At 59.6% G+C, this 14,444-nt stretch overlaps 1 protein-coding gene across 1 annotated transcript; it reads left to right on the forward strand.

The window, feature by feature from the left end:
• Positions 1-801: 801 nt before the first annotated feature.
• ARPC1B (actin related protein 2/3 complex subunit 1B) lies at positions 802-13,399 on the forward strand. The gene is made up of 10 exons (XM_086373981.1): positions 802-854; positions 7,099-7,175; positions 7,881-7,985; positions 8,411-8,633; positions 9,588-9,695; positions 10,503-10,709; positions 10,795-10,870; positions 11,776-11,981; positions 12,702-12,792; positions 13,095-13,399. The coding sequence occupies exons 2-10, from the start codon at positions 7,112-7,114 to the stop codon at positions 13,131-13,133; spliced, it is 1,119 nt and encodes a 372-aa protein (XP_086230107.1). The 5' UTR covers positions 802-854; positions 7,099-7,111; the 3' UTR covers positions 13,134-13,399.
• The last annotated feature ends 1,045 nt before the right edge of the window (positions 13,400-14,444 follow it).

Here is a 14,444-nt window from a genome sequence, read left to right on the forward strand (position 1 = left end):
CCCGGACTGGTGAGCCCAGGACTCTGTTGAGGGGGTCAGGGACAAAGTGACCTAAGAGACACTGACTCCTGTCCTGCAAGATAAAGGTAAGTGGGCCAGGTGTGGACATGACATGACATGACAATGTTCCAGGCAGAAAGAACAGCAAGGGTCAAAGCCGGGAGACATGTGGGTGCCTAGAACCTCCTGAGACCCCACACCATCCGCCCATGCCACTTGGTGTCTGGCTGAGCGAACGCTGGGGGAAGGGCCACCTGCTGGTCATCCCTCTTGATGAGGCAGGGGGCAGGGATGGAGAGACCCTCCTGGACCACCTGGCCCAAGACCCACCACATTCAGGCGGCTGCGAGTCCGCTGTAACTTAAGGACGGGAAGCGGTCTGCGGTGGAAAGAGGGTCAGGAAGTGGGCCCTGGGAAGGGGCTGGACCAGCCGAGGGCGGCGCCTCCGTTTTGACGTGAGGACCCCGGCGGCGGGGGTCCTCTGATTGCCCCTGATTGCCCACACGCCCCGCACATGAGGCGACCCGCGGCATCCGCTCCCGGACGGAGGTCTGGTCCCCGCTGGGAGGGGGCCCGAGGCCGACAGAGACGGGCGCCCCTCGCCGAAGCTCCGTCTCCTGGACAGACAGGCGGAGAGCAGAGCATGCCTTCCGGACGGCCCGTGTGGGCGCGGCCCCAGGCCGGGAGGGAGGGCAAGCCCGGGGCTCCCCGCCCGCCGCCCGGCCCCGCCCCGTCCCACGGGGCTGAGCCCGGAGGCCCCGCCCCCCGCCCACGAGGAAGTGGCAGCGCAGCGCGGCGCCCAGAGCCGGTTCGGCGCGTCGACTGCCCAGAGTCCGCGGCCGCGGCGCCCCGAGGTGAGGGGGGCGCTGGGGCAGCCCGGAAGGGCGGGATCGAGGGGAGCGCGGGGAGGGGGCGCGTGCAGGTGGGGAGGGCGTTGCGGGGGGGTCGCCAGGAGATGGGGGGCCTCGGGGAGCTCAGGGACGAGAAGGGGCACTGAGGGCCCCCCTGGACGTGAGCGGGCGCGCTCGGGGCGCGGGGTGCTGGCGGGTGAGCGACCTCCTTCGGGCGAGGGCGCCGCAGCGCTCCCCACACTCCGTGCCTTCGGGGCGCGCGGGCCCGCGCGTCCACCTCCGCGCCCGGCCCTCTCGGCCTCCCCTCTCTCCCGTCCCCCCACCCCTGACTCTGCCCGGCCGTCGGTGGTCCCCGTTATTTCGAGCCGGAGGGCCCCCACGCCCAGTCACTTCCCCTCCATCCTTCAGCCTTCCGGGTTCCTCCAGCGGGGAAATGAGCTGGCGCCCCCGCCCGCCTCGCCCCTCCCCTCTCCCTCCTTCTCTCCCGGCCCCCAGCCCGCCCCCGACCCCGGGGCCAGGTCGAAGGGGTCCGATGCGGTGGGGGGTTGCCCGGGTCCGGAAGGCGGACCTCCTGAGCTCGCGGGCGCTGGACCGCCGCGTTCCGAGCGGCCCCTCTCTCTCCGGCGGCCCAGGGGCCGCGGCCAGGACTGGGGCAGGGCCGGGACCTCGGGGCGGCGACGGTGACACAGAGGTTTACTGGCATGAAGCAGCCTTAGCGGGCCCGGTGCAGTCGCGGAGCTGGAGGGCTCTCCGTTTCATCTGGGCTGTCCCGGGAACCCCTCCCGCCTGGCGGCCACTGCTACCCGGTGATTAAGAGCACCCTGGCTGGCAAGGTCTTCCAGACCAGAAGCTGCTAAGAGCGCCAGGGTCTTCCTTCACTGGCCACTGACCTTAGCAAGCCGCCTAACCGCCCTGGGCCACAACTTTACTTACCTGGAAAATGAGGAACTTTCAAGCTGGGAGGCTTACATGTGATCATGTGTGTAAGACACTTGGCAGCGTGCCAGACACACACACGGGCTAAATGTGCGCTGTTATTGTCCTTGCTTTTATTATAAGGCCTGCCTATATGCTTATCACCTCTGAGATTTAGGGTCAGAATCCCACACGGTGCCATTTTAGGTGCTGGGTGACTTGGCGCAGTTTGCTTTTTGTCTGCATCCATTTCCTACTCTACAACATGAAGGTTAAAACAAACACTAGAAGAGTTCTTGGGCTTCTCTTAGGGCATACAAAAGAATGTATGTCAAAGTCCTGGGTAAATTCTGGGCATTTAAAGAAGCCAAGTAAATTAGTTACGTATGTGTATGTAATCCACATACATCTTATCCCAACGTGTTCGCTGTTTCTCTTTCCATGTTTGTAGTCATCTGCATTTTTCTGTCTTGTCACCATTATAAAGAGAGTTACTACGAACATGTTTGCTTTTAAAAAAAAAAAAGGCAGTGGCTGTGTTTTTTAGCATTGAAATGAATTTATGCCACAAAAAAATGTTAACAATTTTTAAGTTCCTGTTAATGTTATTTTGTTCCATTTGTTTCCACCTGGTTGGTTTGGAATCGGATGTTACCAAACTGCCCTTCAGAGAGACTTACAAATCAGCAACAAATGAGAATTTCTCCATAGTCTTGCCAGCATTGAGTTTCATGTGTTTGGGGGTTTTGTTTGGTCTGTATTCTTTTAGCTAAAGTTTTATGGTGCCTTAGGATGATTTTCACTTGTCTTGCTTGACTTGACTTTGCCTGGCTTGTAAGACCTCAGCAGTGGAGTTGGGGAGGAGGGATCGGTTGGTCTGTTGGGGTGACTAGGGTTGTTCCACACACAACAGGAAGTTGAGTAACAGCTCAGCACCAGTGCAAAATGGCTTGCTGGCAGCTCCCTCGGGTGGCTGAGCTGGGTGGGGACTTCCCTGAGTGTCTGTAGAGCAGAGTTCTTCGCTCCAGGCAGCTCCTGCCTAGTTCAGCCTCAAATGCAGCCAAACCTCTGGATGCAGAAAAGGCCGGGCTGGCAAAGCTTCTCTGGAAGCAAGACAGGACGTACACCCAGTGCCTCGTCCAGCCCCAGCCTTTTCTGGACAGAGATGTGGGGAAGCATTGGCAGGGAGCACCCCGTCAGTATCGAGAGAATCGGGATGTGAACCCAGCGTGTAGGGAAGAGACGTGAGGCTTGAGACCCTTGGCTGAGCAGCTGGGAGCTTCACCTGGTTTGCTTTGCTTTGGAAGGGAGCTGTATTCTCCCCAGATCCTCACAGAGGACCTTTTAAATGAAAGATCCCCAAGCTTTTCTGATCATGGACCCTATCAGGAAAAAGCCTTGAGCACATACTCCCCAGTAAATATTTACAAGTTGCATATATGTACCAGTGAAATAATAGGGCTGGTCTGTAAGGAATAAACTAAGATAGATGTGATTCATTCATGCAATCACAGTCAAGGAATACTTACTGAGCACCTACTATGTGCTGGGCACTCTGATTGGTACTGGGGAAGCACTTACAAACAAAACAAATACCCCTGCGCCCATGGAGTGTATGTCCCCACCCTGGTATGTGGTCCTTGGCACCCCCTGCCTGGACACCCAAAGCTCCTCCAGCCTTCAGGCTGCTGTCCCTTCCCTGCACCCTCAAACCCCAGCCCTGGGTGATTCCCCCATCCATTCATCCTGAGCACCACCATATGCCAGACACGGGGGAAGTGCTACCTGGCGCACAGAAAGATCCTGGCTCCAGTTGGTAGCGGGCAGCTCGGAGCCAGTGGGGTAGCGGTGGGGTAGGGGGAGTCTGTTGGGGTTTGGCTGTGCTCCCCCAGACTCACTGTTTCCAGGGTGATGGGGGCACGGAGCACTAGTCATGGGGTCCCAGTTGCAATGCCATCCCCAGGGTCCTCTCCTCTCTCTTTGTCCTCGACAAGCAAGTGGGTCCACAGAGCTGGCTCAGAGGCAGGGTCACAGGGATAAGTGGGTAAGTGTCCCCGGGGCCATGGCCTCATCCCGCCTTAGTCTCCACCAGAAGGCAGCACTGCAGCATTGCCTTGTCCACATCCTTGGGCAGAGCAGCCCCCAGGGCACTTTCCTCTGGGGTGACTGGCGAGCAGTGGCACCCACCCCCAGCCCCTTGGCAGGGCGGAGATTTCCCTGGGAATGATGAAGGCACAGTTCCTATGGCTGGTGGCCTGGTGTGAAGGCTGCTTTCCTGGGTCTGATCACACAGAATGATCCCCTGACCCAGGAGCCAGGAGGCTGAGCCCCAAGGCTACAGTGGCTGGAGAAGCCACACCCCTCCCTGGGCTCCCACTTCCTCAGTTGTAACATGTGGGGGTTGGGAGGCCCTGCTGGCTTCAACTGCTTTGCAGAAGTTATGAAAAAGGGGAAACACGTCTGTCTTCCTCTTTCCCACTCCTTTCAGCTGCACCCCCTCGCTGCTTTAAGGTGTGGGTTAGTAGACGAGGGAGTATCCCATCTGAATTTATACTGAGGTGTGACTCGCTGACAGGTGTGCTCTGAGCCTGCCTGTCCCACTGCACTACCGTACCTCCCTCTCACACTGAGAAATTTTGGGTCCCAGGAAACAAATGGCCAGGGCTCCCCGAGTCCTCTCAGCTGTGTTATCTGTCCTCTGCAGACCCAACCTCTCCATCTTCATAGCCTGAAACCCTGAAATGTCACTAGACTGTTAGGAGTCCGGCCCACAGGTCTGGACACTGTCACCAAGAGCCCACAAGGGCAGAGGTACCCGGCCACACAGCAGGACTGGGACAGAACCAGGAAGTCAGGTTCTGCTCTGAGTCCCCAGGACGCCTGGGGCTGCAGCCATGAGGCTTCTTTCCTTCTGGGCCACCTAGGGTGAAGGGCTCCAGGATGATCAGCCTCCCCTGGAGTCAGGGGCCAAGAAGAACCTGGCTGGCGTTTGAAAGTGGGCATCTAACCTTATACCTCCACCCCCCACCACCACCACTGGTGACCTAGGGGAAAGTAGGGCAGATAAGCACAGCTTAGCGGACAGGCCTGGTGCACCCACCCTGCATCTTGGCATCTGCGGTGTAGACATGGATGACCCCCTGCCTGCCCAGCCCGGATGCAGCAGAAGCACTGGGGAAACCCCGTCTGGCCCGCTGACCTAGGCCTGTGGCTCCCAGGCACCACTTCCGGGGTCTTTACTGTACACAAAAGAGGCCTTATAAGGAGACAGAGGCTGGGGAGGCAGCTGCCCTGGGAGCTGCGTGTTCGTGTTTGTGTGTGCAAGGCTGAGCACACGTGTGTGTGTGGGAGCAGTCATGCGTGTGCAAGGCTAACCATGCACGAACGTGTGTGGCCTCAAGCCTGGCTGTGAGTGTCCACTTTCTTTCTTAGCAAAGGCTGCCCGAGGACCCACTGGGTCTGGGGCTGAGGGACCAGGCGGGCCCTGCCCCGTCCTGTCTGTGCACCTGTGCGCGCCTGGCCGCTGCTGCCTTGGGAAATTTGCAGGACTTCCTGCTATAAATTAAAGTGGAATTTGTGGTCGCTGAGCACCAGAGTCCCCAGCAGCACAGTGGGTGACACCGCAGCTCGATAGGCCCCAACTCAGCGCTGTTCCTCCCTCAGGGGTCTTGGCTGAGACCCCTGCTGGGGGCAGAGAGAGACCCCAGGGTTCCAGCAGCAGCCAGGGCCATCAGGGCTCAGGCCTGGGCTGAGAAGTGGCCTTCCCAGGGCCCAGCCTTGGGCCACAAACCTCCCGGTCAGATGGGGGAGGTGGCTGAAGGCCTGGGGACACCCAGACATGGGGGGGTGGGGGTGCTGCAGGTCTGGGCAGGTGGCCTCCCCCCCTAAACCACTGCCTCCACAGCCGTCATCTGGGGTTCAAGTCGAGAATACAGGAGGGCTTAAAGCTGGTGAATACAGAGCGCTCAGGAAATGTTGCTTGGCCTTTTTTTTTTTTAACATTTAAAAAAATAACTTACTCAGGCTGGATGCTAATGGCAGTAAACAACTGTGTTCATCAAATATTTATCGAGCACTTATATGTGCCAAGCATTTAGGCGCCGGGGATTGCAGTGCGAACAAGATGGCCAGAAGTATATGTCTCCATCAAGCGAGTTACATTCCAGCAGGGGAAAAAGACACCGCAGAATAAAGGAGGACAATGCAACCTGTGCTCAGTAGGGTTATCTGAGGGGAAAACAAGGGACTTGAGAGTCCCTGGGACTGCAAGGAGATCCAACCAGTCCATCCTCAAGGAAATCAGTCCTGAATATTTATTGGAAGGACTGATGCTGAAGCTGAAACTCCAATACTTTGGCCACCTGATGTGAAGAGCTGACTCATTGGGAAAGACTGACCACGGGAGGATAAGGGGACAGCAGAGGATGAGATGGTTGGATGGCATCTCTGACACGATGGACATGAGTTTGAGTAGGCTCTGGGAGTTGGTGAAGGACAGGAAGGCCTGGTGTGCTGCAGTCCATGGGGTCGCAAAGAGTTGGACACAACTGAGCAACTGAACTGAACTGGGAGAGTCTGGGGCTGGGGCGGGCGGCAGCCTGGCTTAGAAAGTGGCCTTGGACCCAGACTTGAATGGCAGTGGGGAGGGCGGGAGCCATGTGGGCATCTGGGATAAGAGCTTTGAAGGCTGAGGGAACAGCCTATGCAAAGGCCTGAGGTGCGTGTGTCCAGGATCAGCCCCCGCTGGGAGGCCCACCCTACACAGGTGAAGCACGCCGAGGGCCAGCACATCCATTCTAGACCAAGAGTTGCTGTTTCATGAACACCTACTATGTGCCAGGCGTGATGTGTTGTCTTATTTCACCCTCTCAAATCTCCGGGAAAGCGGGGGAGGGCAGGATTCCTATTTCCATTTTGCAGATGTGGAAACCGAGGTTCAGAGAGGGCGAGTGACGTGCCGGGGTCACACAGCTGGCAAGCAGCGTGGCTGGGCTCCACCCAGGGCTCCCTGTGACTCTGGGAGGCTGAGGCGGGGAGGGAAGGGGTTCAAGTTCACTTTGGGTCTTTCCAGATGAGTAGGAGTTTGCTGGACAGAACGGGGGGAGCATTTGGCGGCATGGAGAGGGTTAGCACGTGGAACTGGCCTCCCAGGACCATCAGGCTTGACCTTCCCTGCAGAGGGAAAAGAGCACACGCGAAGGCCAGCAGGCCTGGCGTGCTCCTGGAGGGGGACGGCGCTCCACCTGCAGGGAAACTGAGGCACAGGTGATGACACCCTCCCCCGAGGCCAGAAGGGATGCTGACCTGCATTCCCTCCCTGTCTTGGGCACAGAAGCCAAGCAGCCATGGCCTATCACAGCTTCCTGGTGGAGCCCATCAGCTGCCACGCCTGGAACAAGGACCGCACCCGTGAGTCCCCGAGGCTCCCTGTGCCAGCTGCACCCCTGCTTCACCCCTGACCCTGAGATCCTGAGTGTCAGGAGAGAAGGGACCCCAAGCAGGGCAGCCAGGCGAGCGGGCCTTGAGGGTCAGAGACCAGAGGGCAGCCCCGCCTGTGCTGGGCACTACTGTGGGCACAGGGCAGGTAGCCTGTCCTCTGCTCGTGAGGGTTTGGGGGTGGGAAATGTGGCCTGCAATGAAATGAGCTCCAAGGGAACAAGCAGAGTAAGGGGACAGTGAAAGGGTGGCCCGTGAGGCCTTTCGGGGGAGGTGGCATTTGCACGGAGACCCGAAGGAAGTAAGGAAAGTCAGCATGCAAAGGAGGTGAAGGAAGTCAGCGTGCAAAGGCCAGGGTGGGTGCAGCGACCCCAAGGGTCATCAGGAACAGCCCAGAAACCGTGGCTGGAGCCTAGTATCCCCAGGGGGCAGAGCTGGGTGGGGGCGGGGGGAGGCAGGGAGAGCTGCAAGACTGCCTTAGGGATGTTGGGGGTAGTGGGCACAGGTAAGGAGTGGCCAAGTCCTGGGGAGGTGTTCCAAGGAGGAGGCCGTCCAGCGGGACCTGAGGCAGAGGAGAGGCCAGTAACGAAGGACAAGGTACTGCCCAGATGGCCCGTGAAGAGGGGGACTCATGGCAGGGAAGGGGAGTCTGAGCATGTCCGCCCGTCTCTCCTGCAGAGATCGCCATCTGCCCCAACAACCACGAGGTGCACATCTATGAGAAGAGTGGGAACAAGTGGGTCCAGGTGCACGAACTCAAGGAGCACAACGGGCAGGTGACAGGTGGGTTGGGCTGCTGGGATCACCCTCCTGAACGAGGGCAGGGCAGGGCAGAGCCAGGCCGTCCACCTACTCTTAGGTAGGAGAGTTTGGGTTGCAAGCATTGATACAGAACCCTGATTCAGACTGGCTTAAGTTATAAAGCAGTTACATGGATGAGTTCATGTTACTGAAAAACAGAAGTTTGAGGGCTTCAGGAAAGGCTTGATCCAGCACATCAGCATTACCAGGGACCCATTTCTATTTTTGTCTCTTGGCTTGGCCTTCCGGTGTGTTTACTGATAGCTGAGAGAGCTGTAACACCCCCAGTGAACTCTAGCAGCACCCCCTGATTCAATCCTGATTGTGACCTCGAAGCCCCTCTGTGGATACTGTCGAGCCACCTCTGCTTGGATGGCCCCAGCCTAGTCCTTCCTCCCACCCCACAGGCATTGACTGGGCCCCAGATACTAACCGCATCGTGACCTGTGGCACAGACCGCAACGCCTACGTGTGGACGCTGAAGGGCCGCACGTGGAAGCCCACGCTTGTCATCCTGCGCATCAACCGCGCCGCTCGCTGTGTGCGCTGGGCCCCCAATGAGCAAAAGTTCGCTGTGGGCAGTGGCTCCCGTGTCATCTCCATCTGCTATTTCGAGCAGGAAAATGACTGGTGGGTGCCTGGGCGGGGTCAGAGTGGGTTTGGAGGGACCTGGGGCTTCAGACCAACAGGTGGTGGGACAGGAGGGTCCCACAAAGCCACTGGGCGGGGAGTCAGGACCCTGTTCACAGGACCCAAGAAGGGTGTCCTCTCCAGCCCTTGGCAGTGAGGCGAAGGGCTCTCTGCACAGCGCCTGGCCCTCCCCCAGCCCCCCTCTAGTAATAAGGGTACAAGCCACACCAGGGCCACCTCTGCGGGCATCACACTAAGCCCTGTACGCAGTGACCCTGCAGCTCCCCGGACTGGGCATCTGCTACCATCCCTGGTGGTGGTGGTGGTTTAGTCGCTCAGTCGTGTCCAACTCTTGCGACCCCATGGACTGTAGCCCGCCAGGATCCTCTATCCAGGGGATTCTCCAGGCAAGAATACTGGAGTGGGTTGCCATTTCCTTCTCCAGGGGCTCTTCCCAACACAGGAATATGAACCCGGGTCTCCCGCACCGCAGGCAGATTCTTTACCGACTGAGCTATGAGGGAAGCCCCGCTGCCATCCCCACTTTCCAGCAAAGCCCTGAGGCAAATCATCTGCCCACGGCACTAGCCGTCACGCTCCCGGGCCCACTCACGAGTTCCAGCCACGTCACGACCTTCTCCCCTGAGTCGCTGAGGCAGAGGCCGGGCGGGAGCTCGGACTGGGGTCCGAGAGACTCGAGTTCAGGTCCCACCCTGACCAGTGAGCAGACTTCTCCTTAACCTGGCGGCCCCAGGGTAGTTGCGAGGTTGAAAGGTGACCAGCGTGGTGCTCCTATCCAGGGAGGGACCCAGCTGGCCTGGGCCCTTCCCTCCTGGGACCTCTGTGGTCTGCAGGGCCCAGTGGGAGCCTGGAGCCCGAGGCGCTGAGGTCCGAGGGCGCTCACCTGTCTGTCCCTCTCTCCCCTGACACCTGTGTGACCCCCGCCGTGTCCAGGTGGGTGTGCAAGCACATCAAGAAGCCCATCCGCTCCACCGTCCTCAGCCTGGACTGGCACCCCAACAGCGTGCTCCTGGCCGCCGGCTCCTGCGACTTCAAATGCCGGTGAGAGTGGGGGCCCCGCCATCAACACAGGATTCATCGGGGGTCGGAGGGTGGTGGGGAGCCCTGTCGCAAGAGCCCCGCCTTCCAGACCAGCTCTGCTGCCAGCGGGTGACCTGGGCCTCAGTCCAGCTTCTGTGAGGTTTTGCTCTTTGAAGGATTGTTCCTGGGTCCTCTGTCTGGCCTATGGGGAGTCTTAGAAGGACATACACCTTTGCCACTTTTTAATGTCAGCAGGATCCCTTTTCTAGGCCCTCCTGTCCTCATTAGAACCTCCCACTCCTTCAGCTTCCTGATTTCCATCTGAGGGAAAAAGAGTGGGTGTTTTTATTCACACTGAGATATAAATGACTGAGGCTGGGACGATCTCTGCCTTGTCATCTTAAGACCTGGAACACAGAGACTCCAACTACCACTGGCTGTTTCTCATTTTGGGCCCAGCACCCCTGAGTCTCCCAAGGCCTCTGGCTCCCAGCTCCAGGCAAGATGGCCTGCGTTTCTGAATCGCCCCTGGGCCGTGAGGCTACAGCAGGCACCAGAGGCTCCGGGCACGGAGCGGATATGGTCCTGAGAGCTCCCAGGACTTGGAGCTGGGAGACATCCTGGCCCCACTCCATTGCACAAGTGGGCACTGAGGCCCAGACTTCTCCAAGCGTGAAGGCGCAGGTCATGAAAAGCCAGCTCGGGTACCCACAAACTCAGCTAGGTGCTCTGGCCTCAACAGGCCAGTTTGGGAGAGCGGGGCAGTGGGGGGTCCTTCTTGGGTCCCTCTCAGATCCCATCCATCCCCTTTTCTGCCTCTCCCGGCAGCATCTTCTCAGCCTACATCAAGGAGGTGGAGGAGCGGCCAGCACCCACCCCGTGGGGCTCCAAGATGCCGTTCGGGGAGCTGATGTTCGAGTCCAGCAGTAGCTGCGGCTGGGTGCATGGCGTCTGCTTCTCGGCCAACGGCAGTCGTGTAGCCTGGGTCAGCCACGACAGCACCGTGTGCCTGGCTGATGCTGACAAGAAGATGGCGTGAGTACGGGTCACCCGAGTTGGGGTGCGCCCCGGCACCGAGAACCAGGAGCCAGCGTGGCTGACATTGCGCTCTCTCTCTCAGCGTCGCGACTCTGGCCTCTGAAACGCTGCCGCTGCTGGCCGTCACCTTCATCACGGAGAGCAGTCTGGTGGCAGCAGTAAGGAGGGGGCCTGGGAGAGGGGCTGGTGACAGCAGGTCTCCCAGGGGCCCCAAGATGCCCAGGCAGCCCTCAATTTGTCCCCGCTCGTGCCTCTCCTGCCTCCCTCCCTCCCTCCCATCCATCCATCCGTCCATCTATATCTCTATGCGGAATAGGTGGGGTTACACTGGGGTGACAACAAAAATTTCCAATGGCACCAACTGCAGTGGCCTAACACGGGAAATGTTTGCTTCTTGCTCACTTTGTTCGGTCTGGGTGCTGGGAGCGGGGCTCTGTCTCCCATCTGGAGACAGGGGAAGTGGGGAGATATGCCCTGGGCCAGACCTTCCTGCTTTTACATTTTATTGGCCAATGGAAATGACAGGGCCACACCGCACTCAAAGAATGGGTGTTTGTGGTGGGCAGGGGCAGGTGGGGGTCCTACCGTGTGTCCAGAAAGGTGCCACTCTTCCTCCATCCCTCCTGCCCAGCTCTGTCAAGTCTCTCTTCAGGCCTCAGCAAACTTACTGGGGTCCCGGAGGGATCAGGCCCACTTTGCCTAGGGAAGGGTCCCGTGTCTCCCCCAGAGCACATGTGACTGGATGGAGCGGGGCTTCTGGCCTCCCAGGGGAGTCCCAGACCAGCTTTCTCAACCGGATGCTGGCCTTGCGGGCAGAGGGGGCCGCTCCTAGGTGCTCAGCCCCAACATCTGGCCCCTGTTACTATACCCGGGGTCCCTGAGCGGGCATCGGCTGCCTGGCGCTACACCCACGCCCTGCCTCCGGCTCCCCCTGGATTGGTGGCCAGGGGTGCCTTAGCCTTGCACCTCCCCCAGGGCCTGGGGTTCCCCTAGAGGAAAATGGGGGCGCTGCGCCTGCCCTGGCCAGCGCTCCAGTGGCACCCCGCCCTGCCCTTCGCCGCAGGGCCACGACTGCTTCCCGGTGCTCTTCACCTACGACAGCGCCGCGGGGAAGCTGAGCTTCGGTGGGCGGCTGGACGTGCCCAAGCAGAGCTCGCAGCGCGGCCTCACGGCCCGCGAGCGCTTCCAGAACCTCGACAAGAAGGCGAGCTCTGAGGGCAGCGCGGCGGCGGGCGCCGGCCTGGACTCGCTGCACAAGAACAGCGTCAGGTGGGGGCGGGGCCTGGGGGCGGGTCCACTTAGGAAGGCGGGTCCGTCTTTTCCGGCAGCGGGACTAGTATGAGGCGGTGGGCGAGCAGGCAGCCTCCCTCTGCGGCCCCGGGACGGTGTGGGACTGTCGCAGGGCCGGGTGTGCGGGTCTGGGGGGTGGCCGGGCAGCGACCCACGGACTCCTAGCGGGCGGGGCCTGAGCCTCAGCGGCTCTGGGGGTAGAACCTGGCGGGGAGGCGCGGAATGGAGAGTGTGGCAGCGGTCTCCTCGAAGAGCTAGGTGGGATCGGAGCGAGAGACCCTGAATCCTGCCAGCCGTGGGTGTCCGACCCGTGGCAGATGAGAGAGCACGGCCAGGCCTTGACCCTTGTCTGTTAAGCCCTCCTGTGGCCGCCGGCTCCCATGTCTTCAGACCAGACCGCTTTGCCTGCCTTCCAAGGCTCTCTGGAACTAGCCCCGCCTCCTCCCAGCCCCACCTTTGGCTGCTTCTCATCAACAACACCGTGTTGTCACTGACTCCCTGGGCGCACGTCCCCTGCCCACGCCGCCCTGTGTCCCTTGCACACAGGCTGCTGCTTGCCCCTAGAGCAGACTCGGGAGCCCTGTCCTCTGTGATCCTTCCCAGCTGGGCGCACACACCTCACAGAAGCGGGCTCCCCCAGCAGTCGGGGGGCTCCTGGAGGGCAGGGTGGGATCTGTAAAGCCCTCCTTCTCTTTGCAGCCAGATCTCGGTGCTGAGTGGGGGAAAGGCCAAGTGCTCGCAGTTTTGCACCACCGGCATGGACGGCGGCATGAGCATCTGGGACGTGAAGGTGAGGCCTGCCCTCCACCCCTGCCTCCCCCCAGGTCCCCGGGGCGGGCCCCCTACCCCCCACCTTCTCCCTGGCAGCCACCTGGACACTCCAGCCCTTCGTCCCTGCAGAAGGGCCCCTCAGTGGAGTGAGGACCCCTTGGCACCCTCTGCAGCACCTTCCTTCAGGGCTGGGATTCAAACCCAGATCGCCTGACCCCAAAGGCCAGGTTCTGTGTCTGGCACCAGGTCCCTGCGGGTGGTGGTGGGGTGTCTACAGGACAGCTGAGAACCAACCTGTCTGTCCTGCTTGTCTCCTCCCAGAGCCTGGAGTCTGCCCTGAAGGACCTCAAGATTGTATGACCTGCGAGCAGTGTGCTGCCCTTGGCCCAGGCTGAAGAAGCGGGTCGGGGAGGCTGAGGCCGCTTTGCTGAGTTTCTAGGGTACCGGGTGGGGTCCCCACCGGGGCTGTTCCCGCAGGAGGGGAGGGACGGGAGGCTGCTTCTTGGCTCTGGAAGGAACGATTGTCTTTTTCTTGAAGAAATGCTTTAATTGTAAAAACTGTTCTCAAAGCACTCGTGGTCATGAACTGCTTCAGAACATGAAGGTAATAAAAACGCAACTGTAGACACGCTGGCCTGTGTGTCTGGAGGAGGGGTCAGTCTGGGCAGGGCACTGGTAGCTTCCTGCCGTTTGCCAGCACAGCTGATCTTCACACAGAGGCGGCTCCCCTGTGGTTGCTTCCCGGCGCAGTCCAGCTTGGGAGCTGCCAGGGTCACTCACTCAGCAGTCAGATGCCAAGAGTGGTGACTGTACACTCTGGGCTGGTTCTGGGCTTTAAAGGAAATTACTGTTTCTCTATTTGATGTTTGAGGTTGGTTTCTAATAACTGCTCATTTTTTTAGGACCTATTTTACTGGGTTTTTTAAATCACATGGTTTTTAGTCTAGGTAATGCGTTACATCAATAGATCTTCTAACGGTGAACTAGGCCCACATTTACAGGAAAAATGGTACCTAAAGGTGGCTTCTCTCCCACTGTCCTGGGGCCTCTCTGTTCTCAGAATAACCTCTGGAGTTGGAGGACACCCACGGATTTTTTAAATCAGGAAATAAAAATCAGGCGATATGGTTCCCCATGTGCCTGTGTGATCAGCCGCATCTGACTCTGTGACCCCATGGATGGTAACCCTGTCCATGGACGGCTCCCCTGTCCATGGGATGTTTCAGGCAAGAGGACTGAATGCGGCTGCTATTTCCTTCTCCAGAGGCCCTTCCCACCCAGCAATCAGACCTGCATCTCTGGCATCTCCCACCTTGGCAACCAGGTTCTTTACCACTGCACCACCTGGGAAGCCCCCCAGCTCCCCATTATTCTTGAGCAAACCTGTGCCTGGCACCTGTTCACCACTCAGCAGGCTGCTGTTTGGGAAGTGGCGCCCCTTCCAGAGGGCTGGCCGCATAGTAAGATAGGCACTGTGGCGGAACCCACGTGACTGAGCCAAGCCTGGGTTTCCCGACCGCCACCCCCCGCGAACGAGGTAGTAACAAGTAAGGCCAAGCAGTAGTGCTGGGTGTTGGGTCGCTTCCTCCCAGCACTGAAATCCTGGGGCTGGCACCACCAGGGGACACCAGGAGGACAGGACTCAAACCTGCGCGCAGGCCCCGGCCCCTC

This window comes from Bos grunniens, chromosome 25 (genome assembly GCF_055505025.1).
Source record: "Bos grunniens cultivar Pamir isolate PY7600 chromosome 25, Bosgru_T2T1.0, whole genome shotgun sequence".
Taxonomy (NCBI): Eukaryota; Metazoa; Chordata; class Mammalia; order Artiodactyla; family Bovidae; genus Bos; species Bos grunniens.

Coding starts and splice junctions, on each gene's coding strand:
- ARPC1B (XM_086373981.1), top strand. CDS start 7,112: ATGGCCTATCACAGCTTCCTGGTGGAGCCCATCAGCTGCCACGCCTGG. Junction 7,176..7,880: donor CTGGAACAAGGACCGCACCC/GTGAGTCCCCGA, acceptor TCTCTCCTGCAG/AGATCGCCATCTGCCCCAAC. Junction 9,696..10,502: donor TCCTGCGACTTCAAATGCCG/GTGAGAGTGGGG, acceptor CTCTCCCGGCAG/CATCTTCTCAGCCTACATCA.